Source organism: Scophthalmus maximus, chromosome 19 (genome assembly GCF_022379125.1).
Source record: "Scophthalmus maximus strain ysfricsl-2021 chromosome 19, ASM2237912v1, whole genome shotgun sequence".
NCBI classification, from domain to species: domain Eukaryota; kingdom Metazoa; phylum Chordata; class Actinopteri; order Pleuronectiformes; family Scophthalmidae; genus Scophthalmus; species Scophthalmus maximus.
The window spans coordinates 18484157-18510000 of record NC_061533.1 but is presented as its reverse complement, the minus strand read 5'-3'; the positions used below and the strand labels follow the sequence as shown (position 1 = coordinate 18510000).

The following is a 25844-nucleotide window of genomic DNA, read 5'->3' as shown; positions in this document are numbered from 1 at the left end:
ATAACAATACATTACCTCTGTTGAGCATTTCTCAGGGATCTGAAACTGAGCCTTCACATGAAATGCTAATATGAACAAAATCCTTTATATTTTCAAAATAATAAGAGAAGAGTATAAACCTAATTGGCTACTGAGACTAACTACACTTAACACACTCTATTGCACAGATTTATTTTCTGAATCTACCTGGTAATGAATAGCCATATTCCGCTGGATGAGGAAGCAAAAAGGGGAAAACTTAGAAAACATAATGAGTGGAAAAACATCTCATCTCTGATAAAAAGCCAAAGCACTGTGCAAGGCAAAGCAATCATGGATAGAGCACACAAACAGGAACAGTGCTAGGTCACAGTGATGAGGCGGGTAGGTTACTTTGCAGCTAGGGGCATGGACTAGATGAGTGCTAACTGGGTGAAACAGCAGATACATGGGTTGAATTCTATCTAGCTCTAACACGACTGTCCGACTACCCACCAAAAGGGGTTACTAATGGAATGTGGGCAGACAGAGTGGTGACTGTGGGGTCCCAGGATGTTATGGCAGCTAAGTGTTGTCCTGGTCATTCATTGGCAGCACAGGAGGAAAGGAGAAGTTGGAAAAAGAATACAGAGCACAACTCAGAAAGTGTCAAGTCAAGATTGTGTATGTAAATGTCATATTTCAGAGAAGCAAACACAAGTGGTTCATTTCTAATTAAGGGGATGTTGCTGCCGCATCATTTGTCTTGGAAATGCTAATGAAGGTGGTCCATGCATCTTTTCCATCCATTCCAATTAAAATGAGTTCATTTATATTTGGTAATTTAATTGGTTGTCATTTCTGTAATTGAGCCTCAATCCAGGCCATGCTAATTACCTTTATAACAAGCTGAGAAGGAGCTCATTAGCTTCCAATAACACACGGGCCTTTGACTAGCCATCACCACTCAGCTTTACTTGTTTATTTTGCTTCTTATTACACAATATATTACCCTTCTGTGAGTTCTTGCTTCAAATTGTGATATTCCTATGAAGCAAAATATCCTTCAGATCCTCATGTTGGGAAATTTGCAAGAGGTTGCATCATATTGAGCACATCAACACATCCGCCATCTATTCTAAAAACCGAAGTGACAGGAAGACAGAGACTTAGACGCCATGGATGTAGGTACCTATGGGCAGCCTGTTCTTCTTGTTGGCAGGAGTGGTAGCCGGCGAGAGCTGGGGGGTGTTGGAGGGAGTCAGCTCCAGACTATTGCTCTTCACAGTCCGAGACTGGGGCACATTGGCCAGCAGGTTCTCCAGGGCCATGTGCTCCTCCTCCCGGAGGTGGTCCCCTGCAGTCACATTGCGCACAAAGTCCACCTAGGCAGCAAGTGGAAGAGTGTTATTCGTGAGGGCATCACTGTAAATCAAATCTGGAAGTCAACAGCTACTCTAAATCTGAAACCCTAGAAAATGTTCGGAAAATTGGGTCTGTACATTTTCTGGAGTTTGGCTTTCACATATGAAGAAAGCATCAGAGGATTGTCCGGGTCACACACGTTCACAACAGCAGGAACATTTACGCAAAATTCATGCGAGGGTTGGCACGCGGGCCTCGTAAGTGGGCTGCTGTGACTCTTCCGGAGATTTGCCTGCTGTATTCTAACAAGGGCTCAGAGGGACAGTTTCCGGAAATTTAAGTTCCAGAAAATGTTTGGAACAACATTTGCGACATTTGTATTCTCAAAAACAGCTCTAGTGACACATTTCAGGAAAATGTCCGGACTTCAGTGCATTGTCTAAAAGCAGCTCAAGTGTATGAGATTTGTGATTGTCAAGCTCTTGTTTATATAAATCTAAGCTGTTGCTTGGTACAAAATTATACATTATCTATTTTTTTGTTAGGTTGCGATACACAATATATATTGCTCCTCTAAAGCACTTTATTAATGCACAATTTAACCCCTTTGATGCATACAATCACACCAGTATGATGATTCTAGCAGTCAAAAAATTGTAAAATAAAAATAGCATAGTATGCTAAGCACAGAAGCAGAGGTCCAGGCTGTCACTGTGACAAACGATAACAGTTACATCACAGGAGTGTGTGTGTGTGTGTGTGTGTGTGTGTGTGTGTGTGTGTGTGTGTGTGTGTGTGTGTGTGCGTCTGCTCTCTCTCTCCTTCCCTCTCTGTGTTTCTTGTTGTTTTGTAGTGGGTGGCAAATTTGAGGCACTGCTACCTTTTGTTGCAATACTTTTACGCCATATTTAGCAGATTACTGTTGTTTCTTCCGCATCTTCCTGGCGATACACAAACCACTGCCAGATGATGTAACCCAAAATCGTCTGCCTCCATAGTCTATTACCACTTTCTGAATTCGTATAAACACGCGTTGGTGCTTCACGTTCACTTTCGCTTTGTCCACGGCGCTCTCTTTTTGTGTGTGTGCATGTGTGTCTCTGAGAGGGAGAGAGCGAGAGAAGAGAAATGCCAAAGCAAGTCTTATGCCGGCGGCTAAACAAAATTTTACGTGACAATTTGTAGTCGAGGTATTCGCGATACAGACATTTATACATCTCATGTACAGCAAGCCGCGATACATTGAATATATAAAGTATTGTATGGACCCACCTTACAAGAACTTTGTATTTGAAAGTACTTCAAGTGGTTTCAAAGAATTGTTTGCAGCAAAGTGCACTAAAATCTTGTCACATGACCTGGTTACAAGGTTACATTTGCATAACAGTAGCAAAAGAGCTTACCAATGCTAGCAGCTGATTATGTGTTATATAGACCACAGTCCTGCTGAGGCCTTCTAGAAGGTTCATCGAGGACATGGGTGGGGTCTCGACTGCTCTTCCTCCAATTACCACATCCAGAAAGGCAGCAACACAACTCTAGAGAAAGAGACCCAAAAATGTATCATAGTACAAGGGGAAATATCAGGAAATTAAGCAGGAATTTATTTTTAATAAATGTTTATTACACTGGTCAAGCACACCTTATCAAATTTAGACAAACCGCTCTTCCGCCTTGGGTCTGCATCACCATCAGCCATGGCCAACTGCTGCAAAAGTTGCCCCACCTGTGTAACGGAAAAAAATAATAGATTTAGTCTCAGTCTTGAGTAGAATGACTCCCATGTGTAAAAGAGTGAGGAGGAGAAACCCTACCTGCATTAGATTGAAGCGGGCAACTTCATTGATGGGGGCATCAGAGATGATACCATACTGCTCCGGGTTGACTATAGCTGGACAGATGAAGCAGGTCAGCAGCAGGTCTGTACACATGGTGCGCACCTCGCCTACCTCAAGACGCTCCACACATGACAACGTCTTGTACATCTGGGACACAATCCAGCGCAGGCTGTGGGGGAAGCAGTAGGTGTTCTGCTTCAAGTAACCAATGAATTTGTTGACCAGAGCCACCAGCTTGGCTTCATTGGCCTCCACAGCTGCCTGCACCCTTTGTTGGTAGCCCTCAGAGCCCTTCTCTCCAAAGCGTTCCTGCTGAGCCGGAGTGAGGCGCTCCGTGACCTTGGCTGGGTCCGTCTCTAGGTGGTCTTCATCTTCCACCAGCAGCTGCATAATGGGTTCGTGCAGGGTGGCAGTGAGGAAGAGCTTGGCTGAGTACAGGCCCTCGGAGAAGAGCTTGAAAAGGATGCTGAAGGCGCAGGTTCCCCGTCGCAGCAGACGGCGAGGGTTGTCACTCTCCTTCAGCTCAAACTCTATCAGGTACCGCAACACCTAGGAATTGACAAGAAAAAAAACAAGAAAAAAAACATGCACTAGTTAAAAACATCTAATCTTGCCGAGAAGCTATTAACTGTGTTTCTAATGTGTGACAATAAAGACAGGTAGGGCCCCCTGACCTGAAGCAAATAGCTCTCGTCCTCCTGCATAATACAGTTGCCATAAAGTGAGGTGAAGACTGTATGGGTGACCCCCTGGGTGTGCTCCTGGTTCAGCCTCTCTCCTGCCACCAGACAGGAAGCAACCAGTCTGGGATTCTCCCTCAACCGGGCCAAAAACTCTCCATAGATGGTCTCCTGGAAGCCCAGTGTCTTGTAGCCATCAACAAACTGTGTATCTTCCAGCATTTTGGCATGTTGGCAGCATTCAGCTGGAGAGGCCTCCGCACTGTAGAGAAGAGTTGTTTCATTACTGATATGGATCATGTAAAATCTCTTGTACCAACAACTGTTTGCATTCTACAATTCTTTCTCATCGACAAAGGTTGTGTGACACAAAAAAGTACACGACAAACTGTCATCAAACATCTGCTCTGGCTCTCTAGTCTCCTTTTTACGACCACTGATCTCAACTGTTGTATTTGTGAACTTGGGTTGTCACCTTACCATCTGTACGAACACAACAGGATTTACAAAAGACTGACATAATCATGTGTTCTTTCTCTTTGTAGCCTTTGTTGAAAGTGAGGCCATGAGCTCTTTTAAATAATCCCCTATGAGATTTGTTGTTGACAAGAAAACATCTACTTGTGTAAGGTTAACACAGCAGCCAGAGAATGACTTCAAAGGCCTAGTCAGCGCCCAGACCCTAACCCAAAAGCTTTGACGCGGAATAACCTCAACTGACTGTTTGTTCTAAGCTTAAGTATGTTGTGTTTGTCTAAACATGTCTGTGAATGAAATGAAGATCAGGTCACATTTTATGACCAATTAATGTAGAAAACCATTTTACATATATTTTCTGGACAATATACATTGCTCCAAGTAATTTATGCAAAACTGCTTTCTGTTGGTATGAGTGCCAGAAAACACTGGAATGCAACTGCAAATGATATATTTCATTACTTGCCCTAAAACCCCAAAATTTCATTTTCACACTTCTTTATGGGGGAAGATAAAAAAAAAGAAACAAATTGGAGGCCCAAGCAAGCCATTTCTCCCGCTAAACTAGGCTGACCACTTTCTGGCTCCACATCTGTACTTCCTTTTACAATTAATTTCCAAGGCCAGAGTGAATTGTGGTGGCTGCTCCAACCTGGTGAGAATGAGACGATCGAGGTTGATCCTCTGCTGCTTGGCGATCCATGCGGCCCGGTACAGCCTCTCAGCTGTTTTCAGCACATCACTGTTGAGCCTCTGGATGAGCTGCTTCTCTGACGACACATACAGCCGCTCCTGCTTCAAGTGGTGGGCCAGAGTGTGGATGTCTGGCTTCACCATCTTCACCAGCTCAGACAGGCAGAGAGGTAAATGACTGGAGCACAAAGGGAACAAGGAGGGACAGAAACAGGTAAACGAGGTGAACACAAAGTCACAACAACAGGTTAAAAGTTGAAGTTTCTTAAAACAGCTTTGTTTCAATTTCACATGCTGTTTTCAGACACGCATTCCGGAAAATCTGGTTCTAACGCATTCACAACAGCAGGAACATTTCCAGATCATTCAGGCGAGGGAGGGCGCCTTGGTGGACCGCCCACATGCTTCGTCAAGTCGGACAAAATAACGCTAAAGTCATCCTCAAGGGATGTCTCCGCCTGAGCTGTGAGACAACAAATTGACAACAGAACATGGAGTTTGAAAGAAGTGGGCATTTATCAAGCAGGAAGGGGCTACTGAAATCATGCTATTGGTTGCATTATGGGATGTAGAGGTTAGAGACCAGCCGATCTATCAATAAAAAAAAGAATTAGCCGATATGAGCCTTTCACAGACATTCAGTATTGGTGTTTTTGCTTGCCGATATGACAACCTTTATGTTACAGAAGTAACAAATAAGAAAATGTGTTTATTTTCATGATTCAAGTTCCATTTTTTGGTTGTATTTGTTTTCTTTATATTTATAGTTATTTATAATAAAGTTGATGAATAACCTGTAAAATATCAAGCATAAATTACATTTCTTAATTCTATTTTGATGATATTGACATCAGTCAGGCTTTAGAAAATATAGAATCCCAGGTCTCTAGAGAGTGACCCAAACTAGGGCCAAAAGTCACAATATCTGATGCCTCATATTTAACCTTTGGTTTAAAATCTGTCTCCTGTACATACCCCAGTGTTTCCTCTAGGATTTGTTCCAGCAGCAGGGGCAGACCAACTATCTATCAATCTATGTACAAGTCAAAATTAAGGAAAATACGTCCACCAAAACAGCAATAGGGGCAAACTGTGATAACTAAAGCGCATTCGGTGTACAGCATCTAACTGCATGTTAAAGAGCTTTACTGGAGGTGCTTGGGAGCTGCTTGTGCTGATGAGCAAGCTGTCACAGTCGAACTCAGGGAGCGCAGGTAGCTAACAGTAAAAGTTAGGGCTCTGGGAGGACAATGAGACTAGACCAGAGTAAAGTGCCTGAGCGTATGAATAACTGGAGGCAGTGTCATTGTTCGCAAGCTAACAGACAACCATATGCCTGACAAACCAAATTGGTCATGCAGATGGGCCTAACAATGAATTTGCTTGGCAAACTTAGAGAAGAATAAATTGTGATGACTGATTCACTGTTATAGATTAGAAGGAAGAAAAAAAAACGGGGTAACTATAAAAGAACTTTTATCAGTTATTTTGTGGTTTGGAGAAAAGCATTCTTACTTATTTCTTCTTCATAAAGGCACAACTGCTCCTTGCCACATAAAAAATGTGACTGTTTTTGCAATCATCATCATTTATCAGCAGAAAAAAATATGCTTGTTATCAATTCATTATTCATCATTATACAGTGTTTTTCCCACTTTGTTTACTTTGCCCTGGTGACTCTTATTTAATAGACAACTCAAAGAAAAAACATGAAATATTTTTAAATCTATAAATGCTAAATGGGAGTGTTGGCAAAATAACTAATAGCTGTAGGGAAACTTTAGAACTGCTTTAAAAGATGATGATGGAATAAAGTGAGAGGTGATGACTTGAGTTTCAACTACTGCAACAAATTATGTTTTTATTATCTAAAAATCTGCAGATTATTTTACTTGATTAATCACCTAATTGTTTAAGCAGTAAAATATCCATCACTTGTTTCCACGATGAAGTCTTCAAACTGCTTTCTGCTCTGACCAAGAGTCCATGACTAGGCCTGTCACGATAACTACTCTTTGTCAGACGATATATAAGTCCAGAATTATTGGCAGGTAGTCAAGTCCTTACAGATAACCGATAAGCAGAACCGAAATTCAACTTTATCTCACGGGTACCCAGTAAATTCCCTGTCCCTACTCTGTCCTCACTGTCTCTCTCCCTGCCTCTCCTCGGGAGCGTGTCGCCCAAAATATTCTACGTTGTTTAATTGCGACATTTAATACAATGCTGAAGCAGGGGCGGCAAAAATTTAGCAAAATGAACTTAGAGGAAAGCAAGGCTGCTGAGAGAAATGTTATCTAAAAGAGCAGAGGAGAGGATTGAAGCAGCGTGACTATCTGTCAACAAACACAATGGCGATTATCGAGGTAAATAGAAATGATCAAGTTCATTTTTCATGTATGGTACGAAAAGTCGATAACGTAATTAACGCGACAGGCCTATCCATAACCCAAAAAATATTACGTTGACAACCACAGAAAACTGAGAAAAACCAACAAATCACATTTAAGAGGTTAATATGGCGAAAGCTTGACATTTTCATAATGGACTCAAACAATTAATGCAACAATTATGAAAATCAATCTAACCATTCCAGCTCTATGTGCCAATAGTTACAAGTAATGTAACCCTCAAAACATTGTCCCATTGTGAATCAATCAGTTACAGAAAGATGTTGATCTACATTCTGGATACATCTGAATCAAAATATATTAAAAAGGCAAATAAGACAGGTTTATTCTCTTTGCCTTTTACATCTAAATGAACTGACAGGTAACTGGCTGAAGAGTGCACTCAGGGTCCACTTCCACATATACACTCACGCTCTTCAATAAGCACATTCCTCACATACTTGGAAAGGAAGTGAAAACCACTAGGCTATTAAGTGGCTAGCTGAGAGGTTAACTGCCATTTGCCATTGTCGCTCCTGTGCACGTCCGCGCCAATACAAGCCACTACATAGAACTACCTGGTGAGTCAGTCATGGAGAGCGCTGAGGAACTCTAAAGCAGAAGCAAAACCAAACCAAACAACACAGTGTGAAGTGAGGCATAATCTTCAGACTTCTGAGTTGTGTGAGAATGATCACAGTTGTGGCGGGACAGACATTGACTGAATACTGTGTTTACATGAGTGACAAGAGGACCATTTGCTCAACCATGGCCTCCGTGTAAGAATCATTATTGTAACAACAAGGAAGGCAGCATAAGAGAGAAGTGGTAGGCAGTGGCACAATTTTTTTTTTTTAATATGCCAGGGCAAGCCCCACTTAGCCAATGAAAATAATTCTAAGATGCAATGTACGTAACAACACTACTTATTAAGGAAATGTTGGTCACTATCACAGCACCAGAGTAAAGGTGTTTGGAAAACAGCCCACTCCTCCCACTACATAATCACACACTCACTCCCACACACATGCACTGACGCACATACACCAACGACTGGAACCAAGTCCTTTTTATAGATATTCAAAACGATTTCACTTTCTACAAAAGGTATTCGTGGTTGTGAGCCAACATCCTCAACACACTTCCCTTCTAGATAATTTCTTACACTGCTCGGCACGAGGTTTACAGGTGACCCTTTCCGCTGATGGGGATGGGTACAGAACCTTGAGTTACAACCATAAAGTTTCAAAAAAATCAGTTATCAGAAACTGTCAAGAGAGGAAAGCTAGCATTAACCTTTGTCGGATCATTCGGGTTGTCTGTCTGTTGAAGTACACAGGACAGAGGCGAACACTAATATGTCACTTTCACCATCCGTATGCGTCCTGCCAGTCTGGGGGTCCGAAGATGCAACATTCTTTCCACAGGCCCACCTGTGACCAAATTATGGCACTGGATCTTCCATAAATCCAACTTTCTGGACCTTATATAGGATTAAGCTGTAATTCCCGGGAACTTTTTTGTTAACAACCTGACTGTGTCATTAATCACTGGGTGTTATATTAAAAGACTATGGATAAACAGTATTTACCACTGTAGATGTCCATCATGCGCTGGAGATTAATGTTACAGCTTGTACTTTAAACTCAGGTATCATGGAACTTAACCCAGTTTCAAACAGTTACTGACACTTTATCTGATTTCTTGGCAGCAATTTCCTGGTGGTTAACTCAGAGGCGTTTTTTAACCCTGTTGAGGTAGACCATCTCATCTGAGAACAAGGAAATAATGAAGCAGTGACTTCAACACACATACACCAAGCATCAGGTTGACACAGCTCGAGGATATATCAAACAGTAGATGAAGGTATTGCCATGTGTGAAGATTATTAATGCTTTAAGCTGCATCACCCTCTTGGCCGTTATCCGTAAAAAATTTAAGCATTAATAATAATAATAATAATATTAATAATAATAATAATAATAAATGTAATTTGCGCATCCGGACAAGAAAACGTTTACCTACTTCTGGGAAATATCATGAATCCACCCGCAAGGCAAATTGTGTGATCATTTGGTCACACTTGAACTTAAAAGTCATTCCACCCTCAAACAATGATGAAGTAGACCTCTTTTTCCCAACATCAGCCAAGTCTTTTTTCTTTTGACAGAGCCCGGATCCGGACGATTAATCATCCAAAAAAAAAAAATCAATTTACTGAAAGTGACTGCTGAAGCTGTACTGACGGCGGCATGTGTGTAATGGGTCAGAATTTGGCTACACTGTGGGGGAGAGAATGTTGCCCCTTCTGCGGTGCACTGATTAGACAACACTGTGATGTAATGATTGAATGTTTGGTTTGTAATGAATCCTTTTTCATTGTTTATCATTTAGTATTTAGGTCCACGGGGACTTCTGGTGTTTGGCCACCTTCATTTGACTTAGACGGAAAGGAACAACAAAGCCTCCCTCGCATGAGAGACAATTGACCAATTACAACAGAAGTACTGGACAACATGGTGAGATCCTTTCTTCTATGCTACAAAATGTCAACAGTGACATTGAGGACAACTCACGGCTTTGCAAACCCAAGGTCTGAATGCTTACGTTGGTAGACAAAACTTGAGACATTCCTTCCACTGGCTCAATGGGTGGGGTGGGGGGATACCTTCAATATAAAACAAGCTGGACGAGCTCCTTAAAGTCAAGTTGCGATCTCATGGTGTCCTTGGTGTGACGGTGTAGTAGTCCACCAGGATCTAGCCACGCAGCCAACAAACCGAAACGAGAGAAGTTAATTTTAATGACGGCTCGGTTGCTAGATTGAGGCTTAGACGAGCCGAGAATCACATCTACTACACCATGTAACTAGTGTTGGGTCAGCTGAAGGCTACGGGGGGAACTGACACAGGACACCGAGCTGTTATATTAATATCGGTCCAATGTAAAAAAAAAAAATATATATATATATATATATAAGGACTTGTGTTGGCACTGATTCGGACACAGACGGCACAGTGGTGAACTAGGCTGAACTAGCAGCAGGGTGCTAACGATAACCAAGTTACACCCGGCTAGCGTTTGCTAGGCGAGCAGGGTAATGCTAACGATGAGCTAGTTAGCTGCGTTAGCTTAGCTCCGGGCTGCAGGCTCCTCGGTGGCCAAACGTGATAATGAAAACGTGCCAATGTGAATTTCGACAACTCACCGAGCGTAGTAAGCGTGTGCTGGCCGTTCACGATCTCTCTAAACGCAGCTGATCCGAAGATTTCTCTCGCGACAGGGGAATCGCTAGTTGGCGGTTAGCTGTCTCACACTGGCTTCCGCAGGAGCGAACAGTGCTGTCATTTGCTGTCATCACGAGGACGCGTGCGCAACGCGCATGCGCCGAGGGTTTGTTAAAGGGAGATTTCACAGATTTTCACAGTGATCAAAAATCTAGCTTTCACATGTTAACGCATGTCATACAACTGATTTAGATGGAAAACTATGCACTATAACCCAATCTGTTGGTGGTTTGAGTTCAGTCGCTGTAAATCCAGTCTTACTGGAAAAATATCTATCAATTATTGCTGTCACTATCATCTACAGAAATATTTCTGTTGATCAAAACAATTCAAGTTCCTTTGTTGCCAACCCCTCAGAGCTGACAAACAATAAAAGAATCGCTTCTGAGATTATGCAGAGCCGAACTATATCGCATGGTGAAACACAGAATATCAAAAAATTGTTGTTAATCTATCTGGATGGTAATCTAATTTGTTGAAATGCTGTATGATTGTGTGAATTCTTGTTGTTTTGCTTTGTTTTTTGTTACTTTTTGTAATGTTGTTCTTTACAGTTGACTTTTTCTTACAACAATATAGCTGTTAAAATATTCAGCAAATAAAGCCACTGAATGTATAGCCTGTCAAAAAATCATAATGTGATTATGGGTAGATGTTTAAATTTTGAGATCATTAAAACAGACACAGACTTGTCCATAAGTGGTTGTATTTTAAATTTTTGACATAAGTGCACGTTCTTAGTGCACAGATATAATAATTTATTGTCAAGACGGTGGTTAAAGGTCTTTTACCTGAACCTAATTCCCTGGCATTTCATTTTTATGTTTTGTAAGGAGGGTTTAATACAGACAGCAGAATGCAGATATAAGGCCTGTAGGACTGAACTTGTTTTTCTTTTTCTGGTGTAAGTAATATATCCATTATTCCACTAGGTGGTGGACTAATAACGTGGAAGAATGAGGAAACACTAAATCCTTGAGTGAGAAACACATTGCCATTATTCAGGTATAGCACATTCACAAAATAAAAAGAATGTGTCAATCTCCAGATATCAGCCAATTTGAAAGTCAAAGGAGTGTCTCAGCAGACAAAATACAGAGACAAAATTCGAAGGATGAGGTTATAGTTAAAGTTTTTATTAAACAGCGACTTATATTTTGACAAACAGCACGTCTTCATCAGAGCAAATATACCCATGCAAATGTACATGTTGTTGGTTGAAACGTTAGATGTCACGTTATCATTGAAAACTTTTACTCTAACAGTGTGCCCCACACCTTATTGCCCATATCCTAAACGTAAATCTGTATTTACTGTAAAACATGATGATTAGAACCAGGCATCATATGCACTTGCACAAACAAAATGTTTTCATGTCCATATCACACACTCTTGCACTAACGCTAACAGAGTCAATAAATAAAGGAGCATTAAATGATGGAACTTAAGAAATACAATATGTATGATTTGAGCCTATTTGGGGTTCTGATACGTTTTTGCGCACAGTACAAAGATGAATGGATAGTCATTCTGAATTCATGAGAGAGATGTGTGTTCTTGTTTGAACAGGCTACTCCTGCATGTGTCACAAAACACTGTGAAATCTTAAACATCAAAGCTGAAGTGGCAAAAAGCATAGGTAACTGATATCTTCAGACATGTTGATAAATGTGTATGTCTATCCTATTGTTTTCAATATTTTTTTTTTCCATCTGTTCAAATACAGGGAGTAGGGAGAAATGCAAAGCCACAAGGTCACTCATTAAATTCCATTTATTATATATTTATATATAGGTTATAAACATCACAAAATAGAAAGTTGTGGAAGGTCTTGCACAAAGATATAATCAAGTAAAAGAGCAACCTTAGATTAGTCAACAATGACAAAGGAAGCAGGCATATCATCTGGGTACAGTGCTGCAGCGTTAGGAACATTCTTCTTTTATAATTTATGTTTTAGTGCAAACAAAGTCTATGCAGCTCTTGGCTCCAAGGGATTATTCAATATTAATAATAAAATAGGGTTTTACAATATAGATGTTAAGGTTGCTCTTTTATTGCATATTGTTTACGAACATACTGCTGTATTTGTTACAATAAGGTCTCAAGGTCATGATGTTCAAATTATCTAATATTCAATATATATAATATACCTCTTACTTTTCTAGGCATCAAATTGTATCTCATCAACATAATAAATAATAAATATTAAAATACCTGAATATAAATAACATGCTTTGAGCAAAATAATTATTATTTTACAATGGTAGTTCAAACAACCTAAGTCAAGAGCTGTCAAGCCTTTAGAAATAGCTAAACCTATACATTGCTTTTTGTCAAATGCTTATGTATTTTTTTAGACAGAAGGCCACTTTCAAACAAAGCAATTTATATAAGGATGACATCAAGTCTCATCACAAGATGAAATGTGTTTCAACAAAAAGTGGGAAAACAAGCAGGCTGATTGATTGTACTTCTTTGTCATACTATCAAATAATAAATAATATAGAAAAATACCCACACATCTAGAGTATACTTAGGAAATAATACTTAAGTACTAACAAAAATTTGTAATATTACAGCCAACAACGTATAATATACATTTCAATAACATTTGTCTAAATCAAAATTGGGTGACTGTTACATGACACCTGGCTGTACCTAATATAATGTGAAGGCAATGAGATGTGTACTTCATAAACATTGTGTGCTTCATACTTTGTCTGCAGAAACTGCACAGATCATACATATTCACACCTGAACACCTGGATAACCGGTTTGTGCCTAGTCAACATGCAGGCTGTTAACTCTTCTGAGTGCAACAGGATCAGAACAAGCCAAAAAACAACATAGGGCAACATTTAGAAGTGTGAGTATACGGTGTGTGTGTGTGTGTGTGTGTGTGTGTGCGTGCATTTGCATGCGTGTGTGTGTGCTTGTGCGTATATGAGAGTGTGAGTGCTTATGTATATGGCAAAAGCGAGGAACTAAGAGAAAGAGACAGAGGAAAGGAAATTCTTCACATCAGACTTCAATTTGCTCAATCAAACCATCTATTTACAGTATGTACATACAGTGTACTGACATAATTATCATTACTATTTAGTGGTGTACTATATAATATCATCCAAGAGATGAGGGGTACCCAACCAGTCCAGTGTTCTTGGCTCAGATGCAGCCATGATCATGCACATAAACTGTTTCCCTGTTCTCTTATCTATTGGGTAAATCGTAGTAGGCGTGAACCTTCTGTTGCTCTCCACAAACTCACACAGCTGATTATAGATTTTGGGGTACTCGTGACGAAGGAAGACTCCCCTGGTCCTGAGCTCACGCTGGATATTGACAAAGCACACCTCTCTGGCTTTCCTTCCCTCCTCCCCCTCCTTGTCTATGTCCGGTGTGCCTGGAGGTGGAGTGAGGATGAGTGTTTCCATTTCACTATCCTTCTTAAGTACCTTTTTGTCAGGGCTTGAGGAGGCCAAGGACACCTTTGCATATTTCCTTACTGTTGGTGCTTGGACTCTTGGTGAAGGTCTATTAGGCACTAGTTCACCAACAGCTATGGATACATTCAGAAGGAAACATTCACTGGGGTCATACTCACTACCTGCCTGCTGCAGTTCCTTGCAGTATTCACCTAGGTTGTCCTTGAATCCATCCAGCTCTCTGAGAGATAAGTATGTGGGAGACATGAGGAGGCTCTTGAGCCCAACTTGCAGAAAGTTGTCAGCTGTCTCTGGATTAGCAAAACCCAGAAACAGAACGCCTCTCCCTCTGGAGAGATAGCCAGCTTTAGCAAGACGAGAGAAGGCTTTGTGGATCTCTGAGTTCTCTCTGCAGAACTTTAGAGCGTGTCGACACACACTGCTGACACGACCATACAGACAGGTCTCTTTATGGGTCTCCCAGTCATCCCTGCGACAGTTTCGGGAACAGTAAAAGGTGTAGCAACTGTGACACGATTTGTAGTATAAGCAGGCATTGAACATACTCTCAATCCGGTTGCATTTCTTGTTAGCACACACCATAGTGTCATCCTCATCTGTGCTGTGGTCCGGAGAACATTCTTCGGCACTCCTTTGTAAAGCATCACACCCACTGTCAGGGTCTTTGATTGTGTCAGGGCTGGATTTGGAGGATAGGAGCTGAGTGTTCAGACATCCTAAGTTCCCAAGTCCAGAAGATGCTCTATCTTTGTCATCATTTTCAGTAATTAGTTGTTTTAGATGGTCCACAAGGTCTTCACTCGACTTTCTGCAAGTTGGTGGTTTGTAATCAACAACCAAATCTGCTAAGAGTTCATCAAGCTGCTCTAGACTCTGCTGGAGGGAGAAGTTGTTGTGTTTCCTGTCTTTGGTTATGTCTGCTGTGGTGGATGACTGCTTCTGATGCAGTAATCTCGAAGATGGTGGCTTTTCATCATCCAATGTATCCCAGCGGACAGAGTGCACATCGCGACGCTTGCTGTTGGCTGCACATATGTCATTGTCTGTAATGGTGATCTCTGGTGTTACGAACCAGTTCCCACTCTTCACATTTCTCCATGAAGTGCTAGATCCCTTCTCCAACGAGTTTTCGGAGAGTGAGAGTGCAGCATAGCGCCTTGGCGAACTTGAGAGATTAAGTATGACAGGTTGAGAAGCAACATCAGCTGATGCTCCATGCCTTGCTTGGTTAAACAAATTCTCATAGCTTTGTCCACGAGGTACGGATTGCTCTTTGTCATGTCTTGGATATAGGATGTTGTCCCAAGACTTGGAGTGGTTTTTGACCTCTGCTCCTAGTCTACTTGTCTCCACACAGCTGCTGGTAAACCACGGGGGTATATTTGGGTCGTGTCTTACTCTTGGTGGTGTGTGCAGGGAGGACTGGTTTGAGTAACCAGATATACTTGAGCGATACCAGTCATCTGAAAAGGCCTGGGACATTCGAGGTCGTCGACGACCCTCTGTATGATATGGCCTTGAGGGTAAGTACTGCTCCTCAGGAGAACTGAATGGTTTGGAATAAAACAACCTTGAGCTGCTCGAATGGTATGGATTGAAACTGCTGTCCTCTGCAAAGTAAGATCTTGACAGTGGAGTTTGACAAAAGTAAGATCCTGCCTCACTTGTGGAGTAAGGCCTACTATATACAGAGTGTGCTGACTCTCTGTTGGACAGGTGGTCAGTGTAATATGACCTAACAGGAAGGGTATGCACCCATCGAGTCCTTGGATCATACTGACATGTCATTGTACTACCATGGCTTGTTAAACTGGACCGGTCATCCTGAAAGTGTGCTCTAGAATAGGGATGTACTGGATACCGAACAGGGTCCTCTGTGTAGAAAAACTTGGTTGGTATGCTAGGATTTGAGTAAGCCCTCTGTTCTTGACTCAGATATGGCGCTGTTGGTGACTGCATTCTGTGCATGTCTAGATGCTGGTGAGAGATGGGAGACATGCTGGTGGCGTAGTGGTATCCATGTCTAAAATCTCCACTATAGCATTCACTTGGAGTAGGCGTTGGCGAGGAGACAATTTGCCGTGGTACATACAAACCTCTACTGCTACTGGCCTGGGAGTATCTCTGCCTAAGATGCTCCATCCGTACAGTAGGAATCTGCCTAGATGTGTGCTGCAGTACAGAAGCATCTGGTTTAATGTCCACGCGACACCTGACATGAGGGGTTATGGCTGGTTTCTCTGGTTTGTCCTCCTCAAAACAGTCCGAGACATAGAGGGGAGAGTGAGGCTGCAGTTTTATAGGATGGACTTCATTCAAAAAAGCCCTGTTTGAGGTGTAGGATTCTCGATGTGTTTCAGAAGACCTCAAGGTATCTGATGCAGCCTGAGGTGCATCCTTGCTCTTCCTGGCTCCTGGAGGAGACACTGAGATGGGCACAGGAGTGAGGCTGGCCTTAAACCTTGGAGCACTTTTAGATCTTGTTCTCTTTTTAGAATCCGACCATGTAAGATGGTTGGTTTTTTCTTGGCTGGTGTGCTGCTGGATATGCCTGGTATTAAACAGATCAGGAGATGAAAAACGAAGATGTCCCTGTTGATCTAGTCCATTCCACATTAGATCTTTGTTAAATGTCTGAAGCTCAGGCCTTTTGTAAGGGTAATCCATTGAGGAAGAGAGAGACTGTGGATCATCCAATGACTCAATGAAGTCAAAGCTACGGCAGTGTCTTTTGTTGATGAGTTCTGGTTTATCAATCATTTTCATGTCACATTGCTGGGAGGAGTGGAGAGAAATGGAGTGGTCAGTGATGGGATTTACAGTAATGTCCCGATATAGAGTTGATGCCAGTATATCAGGGGGATGTGTCCTTGTCATCTTAAAGAAACGTCAGTGCTATCCTTTAGGTGTGATTCAATATCAACACAGCCTGTGGAAAGAGATAAAAAACAAATACAACTAAATTCACTTTCAGCATAGATATATGGGTATAAGCTCTGGGAAAAAGACACACAAGAAGCTGTAAAAATAACATACTACCAATATTTCTTTTCAAAGGTTGAAGTCATTTTAGTACATTTAATTTATATTTATCTGCAAATCACTACTTTTTGGTCAGATTCCTGTAAAGATGATTTGATATACAATAAATTTACAATATTTCTTACAACGGAGGATTTCTTGCGAGAAGCCACAACACACAATGTTATTTTTGAGCAAACAGTCAAAATTTTAAAGTCTTGAGTTAACTTGGCATGGCCTTTATTTAGGCTAGAGACACAAAATCAGTGTACTGCTCAGTTCTTTTTAATTAAAAGAAAATCCAAAACTTCAAGTACACAATTGTACACCAAGTTGCTGTTAACAAAGGAATCTTAAATTAAAATTTTACTTGATCAAAAGACTTATCACTGAACATGGTTGCAGACAATTCAATAAAAGATTTTTTCAACTATTTGTGATGTAAGATGAGAATATCATCTAAGAAATAATGCTCTAGTACTGCAGCATGTATACGAATACCATTAAATTAACTTATATAAAACTACATACTAGCGATCTTACAATGTAAACAAAAATGCTATGGAATGTGTTTGAATTACAGTAGATGATTATTACAGTGTCTAAAATAAAAATAAAAATGTTTATTTTTCTTCTACAGTTCCAATTATTCACATCTTAACATCAACTGCTCTGTCTATGTTTGAAAAATATCTTCCTGATATTTTTCTTAGGTCTTCACAGAATATCATGAACGTTAATTTCAACAATGGATTTTTTATATGTCATACACATGGGCTTTCTTTCTGGCACTCACCCACAAGCTAACCCTGAGTTACCATCTGTTCATCATGATGAAAGAGGACTGACCAGCCATCTCCCTGTAATGTCTCCACAACACAACAGGCTCACGTCTGTTCACACATGACAAAGAATGACAAACAAACCTATACTGTTATTCACTGCTTTGCCCTATTTGTTAGAAATTAATGTTCTGACGAGATGTATTGCAGGGTGTGTATTTTTCTACTCTTGATAAATACAAACAGCTATAGCTGCTAACAAAAATGCTTTATTTTATTTAAAAAGTGTTGCAATGGATCACCTACATTTAGAATAATTTATCTTATTTGCAGCATTTTCTTGCATATATCATGATAACTTTCTTATAACACCAACTACATATATTATTAAATTCGTCTTAGTGTGTTTCAGCTGAACAAATAATTCATATATTCAAGGTATAAATTTAGCATGTTAAAATTTAATAATTGTAACAGTGAAGTAAGAAAATGCAATGTGGTATAAGCTTTCTTAAACCGTAGCTTTTAAAAGCCTGTTTTGCCAGAAGTCTGCCAATCTTAAAAATACTGGTTACATATTTTACATTATCAGCTTCTCTGTCAATGTTGGCACTATGGTAACTAATGTCTAATTGATACCACATCAATTAGACATTAGTTACCATAGTGCCAACATTGACAATAGATCTGTCAAGGTGCAGGATGTAAAGTGTGAGCACTCGATGAGTTGATCTATAACATGAATACATTCTGGAATTAATTTTGTGTCATTTGTGCCCATATAGCTGAAAGTGTTGAATTTTTTATATCCTAATAATGATGAATGTAGAAATAACATTTAGACTATATCCCACTAAACAAGAAGAATAAGTTACTTAAATCCATCTTAGGTTAACATCTTCATATTATTCTGTTTTAAATGAATGAGGTAAGGTGTCTGACAACTTCAGGCTTGATGAGACTTCATACATATAAAAAAAATAGATCTGTCAAGGTGCAGGATGTAAAGTGTGAGCACTCGATGAGTTGATCACTACCATACACATCTGTCTTGAACAGAGTCCCAGCTTTAATACATTAATGAATATGAATAATAGCAGTTACCCATCAAGTTGTAGCCAGTCAAACAACATTGTCAAAGTAAATATTACTGACTTTGCAATGGTACTGTTAAAGTAGCACTACATAAGGAATGATACAGAATATACAGTACATGCCAAAAGAGATTAGTAAAATATCAGAATTAATAATATAGGTCTACACTAAGGTCATTATTATATTGCTCTTGACCACCACAGTCACACCACAAAGTCCCTGTGGAAATATTTAGGCTTTGGCTCTACAGAAGAGTTTGTCTCGGACCAAAGACTACAGAGTAACACAACACATTTTGTTGTCGTTGTTGTTGTTTTCAATTTAAGGTTGGGACAAGATGGTCAAACTAACTTAACACATTTTATTCCTCTATTCGTCTTCATGGTTTGAGGCTGTTTCCACAGGGGGACTACACTTTCTAGCACAGCATGCCACATACCGTCTCCATGGCTACAGCACACAGCAAAGAAACCATGAAACACTCCTCGAGTTGCACACTCTGGGTAAAAAAAATCTCAGGCTGAATTTTTTTTACTTAGAATCAATTTGAATTGCTGCAATAGCCAATTCATATAGGCCCAAATTCCTTATTTGCCTGTGCTATAAAAACAATATATATATATATATATATAGAATCACTGGGATTTTATTCATTAGGATGCGAATCTGCAACTAAAAACAACTTGGAGGTCTGTTTTTCTTGCCGTTTGCAAGGATTGCCACACAACAGCAAATGTGATGCAGGTTCGCCAGAAGCCGTCCCTCGGGGGCCAAACCGCGGCGCATTCAGCCTCGAAGCGTTACCCAACACTTGCTCCGACGCACTCGGGCACCCCCCCCCCCCTTATTTTAGGTGCTGCAGCACGGACGGCCCTCCATCCCCTGTGGCTGACCGAATGCCTTTGAGCCAAGCGACTGAGGACAGGGGCCGCCCTGGATGAGTTCAGCTAAGTTGGGAAATCTGAGATTTCGCGAGTGGATGAGAGGCCTTACCGTCTCGCCAGTGAGCTGATCGGATGCGGGGGACATGGTGGAGCAGCAGCCCGCTCTCCGTGAGGTGCAGCCTCAGCCCTGCCGCACCTGCTGTGAGCCTCCCGGAGCCGAGCACTCGACCTTCCCGCTGCCTTCAACTGAACACGTTCGCCCAGCATACAGCTCTCACACCCGCTCATCTCTTTGCGCGCGAGCGCGCGCGCGTGTGTTTGTATGTGTGATGGAGGGAGAGGAGGAGGTGTGTCCGAGCCTGCGCCTGTGCGCCTGTGCGCGTGCCTCTGGGGGCGTGGCTGTGCGTTTTTTTTATGACAAGGGTGGGGGGGTCTGGAGGAGGCAGGGTTGGGTGGGTGTGCAGTCGGCGTAGCAATGCGGTGTCTCCGTTCATCCCTGAGTATAGGAGCCCTTCAGTGCAACTGCCTGGGCATTGCTGTCTGATTGGTCATCCTGCAGTGTGAGGTGCTTCGTAATCAGCTTTCTCCATCACGAGGCACAGCAGCTCTGACGATTACATTTTTTTTTAGAAAATCTGCAGACAAATGCAGATGCATGCAGAACAGAGCCTCTCCCTCACCACTGGACCTGCATACGATGCATGGGGATGAAAAACCCTGTGCTAGAAGTAGATGCGTGGATTCAACATGTGGATTTGATATCAACAGTTTACTGATTCACAATTTTTCTCCATTTATCAATTTGTTGTTTGTTCTATGAAATATCTGAAAATGCAGGTTATAATTGCCCACATCCTAAGTTGACATCTTAAAATGTTTTGTTTATTTCGCCCTGCTGCCCCAAACCCCAAAACATTCCATCTACTATCATTCACCAAAAAGAAAAGCTTCAAATTATTTGCGTGACGGACTGTTGATCAAAACTTGATCTGCGTGGTCTGCAGTTGCTCCTCTGGAAATGAACTGCAGTCTGTTTAGAGCAATGGAATCTGCATTGAGAATTTGACAACCTGTGCACACATGTAGAAACTGCTCTGATAACCCATGGGGTTTCTTGACAAAACTTGATTTTGATACAACGAAATGTTTGTTTGTAGTTTGTAATTTAGCAAGGTTAAAAATCAGTCACGCTGTGTCTTCCCTACCCTGCCCTGTGCAAAAGTCCTACGGCGCCACATCCTTCTGCACTGTCTGAATTGATGATGGGGACAGCTGGCTGTGAGCCCCCAGCACAGAGCCTGTGACTGCCGCAGGAAAACTGCTCACGGTAGCACACTCACATCAGAGAGAAATCACTACGGACGAGCTGTGTTGATCAGGCTGAAGATCACATTGATATTAGCTTTGACAGAGCTCATTTTTGTTGCAGGGCAGTCAGCTTTCCACTGCTTGAGCACAGTGGAGCTTTTTTTGGCATCTATACATTTACCGCCTGCATCCTGGTTACAAAAACCCCACAGCCAACCCGAGACCCCATCTGTGGCATACCACGTATATTAGATATGATTCAGGACGACGGTACAATGGAGCTCACATTGTGAGGCATCCAGCATCCCCGAGAGTGGGATCTATCTGTGCATGTGTGACTCACCCTCTCCAGCACAGTGCATTGGCATCAGTTTGTGTCAGCTGTGGGTTAGCAGGCATAAGTGTCTGTCAGCTGGCTGCTGGCAGGTGTCGTAGGCACCTCGTATAGGATCTGTGGAGAGGAAAATCAATGGCTCTCTGTTGATTAGAGGACCCTCTGACAGGGATCAATCAGGCTTACGCCACCACAAAGTAACAACATTAAAGGAGAACACGACGCCATTCTGCCGCGAACACAAGCTTTCATGCTGCACTGACATGTCAGCCGTAATGAGCCACGAGGAAGAATCTGGCCATTCTGGCCTTTTCCTGCACTGTTTCCCACTCGTGCTGGCACAGTAAACAGCCTTCAGTTGACGTGGTGGCTCCAGTCAGCGCTATGCAAGATGAAGTGTCTGTCTCCAAACTTTCTTTCTGATTTCTGTGCTCGTGGGTGAGATGCCAGGCCCCAGTGCTCACAAAGCCCAGCCCAAAAACAGCCAGTGTGGCAGGCTATTACAAAGCAATGCGATGTTTCAGAGGAAACAGGGAAAACGCATTAGACGGAGATGTTAAGGCAAACACATTTTGGCTTTACTGTATCCCCTGGGGGAGTGGGGGTTGTTGTCTGCGGTCCCTGCAGTCGTTAATATTTCACACAGACAGAATTTGACCTCTTAGATAGACACACGTCCAAACGTGGGTGGTTCCTTGACATCTTACAGGGCCTTTTCATGCCCTTTATGAAATATTTAGATACTTTGATTCTCTGGTCTCAGGGAAGTAAAGAGCAGCAGTGGTGAATCTGGTGGTGGTGGTGAACCGCAGCAGGAGATTCACCCAGTCTTTCCTTAATTCCAACTGAACCCTGATTAAGTCCTCAGCAAATTAAACCACTCAATCCTATCCGCCCAACGTTCTTGCCCCAGACATTATTTACAGCTGTGAGCGGTCCATATAGGACGCACGCGACTCAGACCTCTTTTTGTGAGGATTTCGAAGCAGCCAAGTGAAATGTTTGGATGCTTCTTTGGCTCAACAGGGAACCAAGAATCCATGTTGGCATAGTTTTGATCCCTGGAGGATCAGACTAGATTTCATTCTGCAGATTGTTAGATAAGTAAACCAGAGTTAGAAATGCTCACGCTACTGTCCTCCGGTACCCCATACTGTCTGCACGCTGTAAAAGTGGCAAAAGAGCTATAAAGGAATATCATTATCAGTGCTGTGCATCTGCAACATGAGAATCAAGTGGAACAAAGAATAGAAAAAACATATATCTTTTTAAATTGTGCTTATTTAGCAAATTACGTTCACTTTGCTTTTACTTTGTTTCCTGTGGCTGCACAAAAAAAAGAACATTCCAGTCCAGTCCAAGTAACACTCATGAACAAATTCATGTGCAAGCCAAACTATTTGGGTACCGTATCCATGGTAACACACAGCGAGTAGGAGCAGAAGAGACTGAACCGATTTGAAAAGAAATGAAGTTAAGTGGTGATGGGAGTCTTCCATGGAGACCAAAAAAATAATCTACGTCACCAGGCTAAAGCGAGGGCAGGTGAAAATTGCTCGTGAAACTACAACCATATGAAAATGCAGCACGGGAGGGATTCAGCAGTGCAGCCTCATTTCCACTGTACGTTCAGGAGGGACATACAGCGCAGATGTCTCTGTCCCAGATTATCTCTAGCAGAGATTGACAATTTAAAGATAACATAAGGTTCACCATAAGGAGACCCCCCCCCCTTTGGCAACCTCATGGTGAGGTTGTAAGACAGGAAGAAAGACCTGCACTCATCTGGGCATATACTCAGATCCTCCTCTCACTACATGTAGGTCAAAGTAAGAATAGTGTAGATATTATTCACAGCTGCACTGGGCAAACACAAACTCCTCTGTCCTTGTCTCTGGAGTCACAGTAAGCCATCCCATGGTGAGACTTAATTAAATCTTTACTACATACTCCCCTCTCATCCTTCATCATCTGCCATTTTGGCTTGAGAATCACTCAGTCATGCGCGCAAGTTTATTAAAGGGGAAACACATTTGAAAGGAAAAGACGAGCCTCTCAGCGGTTGCAGTTTCTTCCCGCGAGCTCCCTGATAGTGTGAATCATTTGCGGTTATGCATTTTATATTGTTATGTAACGACATGGAAACAGAATGCAGTAATATTACATCCAAAGCAAAATGCTCTCGCCCAGACTTTCGCCAGATTTTCAAGCACTGATTGAAGTCAGCAGGAGGTTGTATAATGCAAGGCTGTCACAGAGGCCCTGCTATTCAACACTGGAAAGACAACAAATCTTTTGTGCCTCGCTTAGAAGAGGTCCTTCTAAATATGGATATCGTTCACCCTCTATCCCACAGCAGCACAATACGAAGCAGTTCTGAGTTGCAGTAATTGTGCAAGGCTGTAAGGCGTGTGTACTAGCTGTACAGGCCAGTGTTCTGCTATTCAGCCCACCATATAGTTGCTGAATGAAAGAACTGAATTGTGGACAGACATTAGCATTTCTTTTTCCTTCATAAAAGGATCAGAATGACTTGCTTATGTGTTCTCTGTTTAAGCATATGAAATGAAAGAAACAAATGTGATTTCCCCCTCGCCCCTTCCTCCCCGACTCCTAAGCATCATCAAAATTACATGCGCAAATCAGTTTTGACACTTGCTTCAATTTTGCGATGTAATGGCGTCTTAATGCGTGACATTACGCATTCTGGTTGGCAGGTGCAGCCACCCAGATGCACCTGTGCTCGCAGATTCTCCAGGCGGTTTAAATGGGTCAGCTCTAGAAATATCCTGGCTCGGAGAGGAAGTCGTGAGTGCCCCTCCCCTTTTAGCAGAACCAGACTATTGCTGGCAATACCCTTGAATCCTTTATTTGTGAACCTGCAAAGTCATGAAGGTAGTATAAGAATGACTGCACAACATCTCACGTGTATGACGGTGGTGGTAGAAGATCACAATGTCTGCTCTTTTTCTTGTGAATGGACAGTTATAGTTTGCCAGACGGTGATGCTGTCTTCTGTTAAGGAATTTAAGTCTGTCCTTTGATAATGTAGCCTGAAAATGTTAGTTTAATGTGTGAAGTGTGTGTGTGTGTGAAAGCATTCTGGGGATAATTCCTGATCAGATGAGGATCTTAACGACCAACCAAACCCAGATTTGTGAGGAGAGAACAGCATGGGCCGCTGGGCAGCTAGATAGGAAGTGCAGGCAAGCAGATAGCTTTAAAAACCATGTACTGACCTTTCATGGGCGAGGCACTATATAACATCCTGCCTGCAAATTGTTTTTTTTCTCTCCAGACACTTTGGTTTGCAATGAAACCTTTCAAGGAAAAAGAAATTGATCCACGTGGTGATCAAAATTGAACCATCTCCCTCGCGGCCTGCATTAAACCCACCAGCCAAAATATTTAGACAACGGCGATCATTTTACACTTGGATGAGATCAGGCAAAAATATTTTAATGTTAATGTTTTTTGTTTTAGCTCCAGATGCAGTTGTTGCTTTGAACAAAACAAGGCAACAAAACAATCATTCTTTTGGCTTGGGGGGGAGTAAAACACTATTGGACTCTGTCAGCTGCAGCTGCTGCATTCAGATTTATAGAACTAATGAAAGTCCAAAAGATAATGAAACATAATACATGTGTTTTTCCTCAGAAAACCATGAATTAGGCCATTATTCTAAGAAGAAAGGATAGGCTAAACTATGATGAGTGGTGTTGAGAGAGCCAATTGTTCATATGTCCCAGAATGCTTTTGTTTATAGGCTTATGCACACATTGGTATTTGTATTATCTGTGTGATGGTGACTATTCTCAATCACTGACTTACTCTTCTTTACCGAGTAGAAGAAAAAACTCTGCAGCATTATCAACACAACAATTTTTATTTTGTAAATATGTTCGTGATCACAGAATATAATAATAATGTAATTTAATATTCTTACCACACATTTAAAACCTAAGCACTGAACATGTATTTGTTTGTTTGTTTGTTTGACAGGGATGCACCAGTACTTAATCATAAATATAGCCCGAGTTAATGCCAACACCCGCTTTGTAATCTTCTTGAGACAAAAGCATTTCCCACACTGATGTGATACAGTGTAAAGTCATAGAATCTGTTAAACACACACAGTGACAGTTAGAGTGGTGTGCTCATTTCCCTGGTGTGAAATGAATTATATAACCCTGGTTTATTGTTGTGCAGAAATGAAGGCCAGAGCAGTCAGCCTGTAGGCCCACACCACCTTGTGGTCACATGCCGTTGCAACGCCTGTGCAA

The 25844-nt window shown here is 41.6% G+C and overlaps 2 protein-coding genes across 6 annotated transcripts in view; both read right to left on the bottom strand.

The window, feature by feature from the left end:
• The window catches only part of gapvd1 (GTPase activating protein and VPS9 domains 1), a 31881-nt gene extending 21114 nt beyond the window's left edge, over positions 1 to 10767 (bottom strand). For 2 of the 4 annotated variants that reach the window (XM_035639556.2, XM_035639554.2), the window contains exons 1-8: positions 10610 to 10767; positions 4971 to 5189; positions 3836 to 4103; positions 3138 to 3710; positions 2966 to 3049; positions 2727 to 2861; positions 1151 to 1343; positions 475 to 555 (exon numbers count right to left, since the gene is read on the bottom strand). In XM_035639556.2, coding sequence (XP_035495449.1) covers positions 475 to 555; positions 1151 to 1343; positions 2727 to 2861; positions 2966 to 3049; positions 3138 to 3710; positions 3836 to 4103; positions 4971 to 5155 — 1519 coding nt within the window. In that variant the 5' untranslated portion in view covers positions 5156 to 5189; positions 10610 to 10767. The remainder of the gene's footprint in view (positions 1 to 474; positions 556 to 1150; positions 1344 to 2726; positions 2862 to 2965; positions 3050 to 3137; positions 3711 to 3835; positions 4104 to 4970; positions 5190 to 10609) is intronic. The other 2 variants (XM_035639555.2, XM_035639552.2) reach the window with 1 other exon arrangement.
• Positions 10768 to 11803: 1036 nt separating this feature from the next.
• Positions 11804 to 20266, bottom strand: unm_hu7912 (un-named hu7912). Of its 2 annotated transcripts, XM_035641014.2 has the most exons (3): positions 20029 to 20266; positions 17955 to 18051; positions 11804 to 17066 (listed from the first exon to the last, which is right to left on the bottom strand). In XM_035641014.2, the coding sequence occupies exon 3, from the start codon at positions 17012 to 17014 to the stop codon at positions 13802 to 13804; it is 3213 nt and encodes a 1070-aa protein (XP_035496907.2). In that variant the 5' UTR covers positions 17015 to 17066; positions 17955 to 18051; positions 20029 to 20266; the 3' UTR covers positions 11804 to 13801. The 2 variants fall into 2 exon arrangements, with proteins under 2 accessions (XP_035496907.2, XP_035496906.2); XM_035641013.2 differs by lacking the exon at positions 17955 to 18051.
• Between the last annotated feature and the right edge of the window lie 5578 nt (positions 20267 to 25844).

Coding starts and splice junctions, on each gene's coding strand:
- unm_hu7912 (XM_035641014.2), bottom strand. CDS start 17,014: ATGACAAGGACACATCCCCCTGATATACTGGCATCAACTCTATATCGG.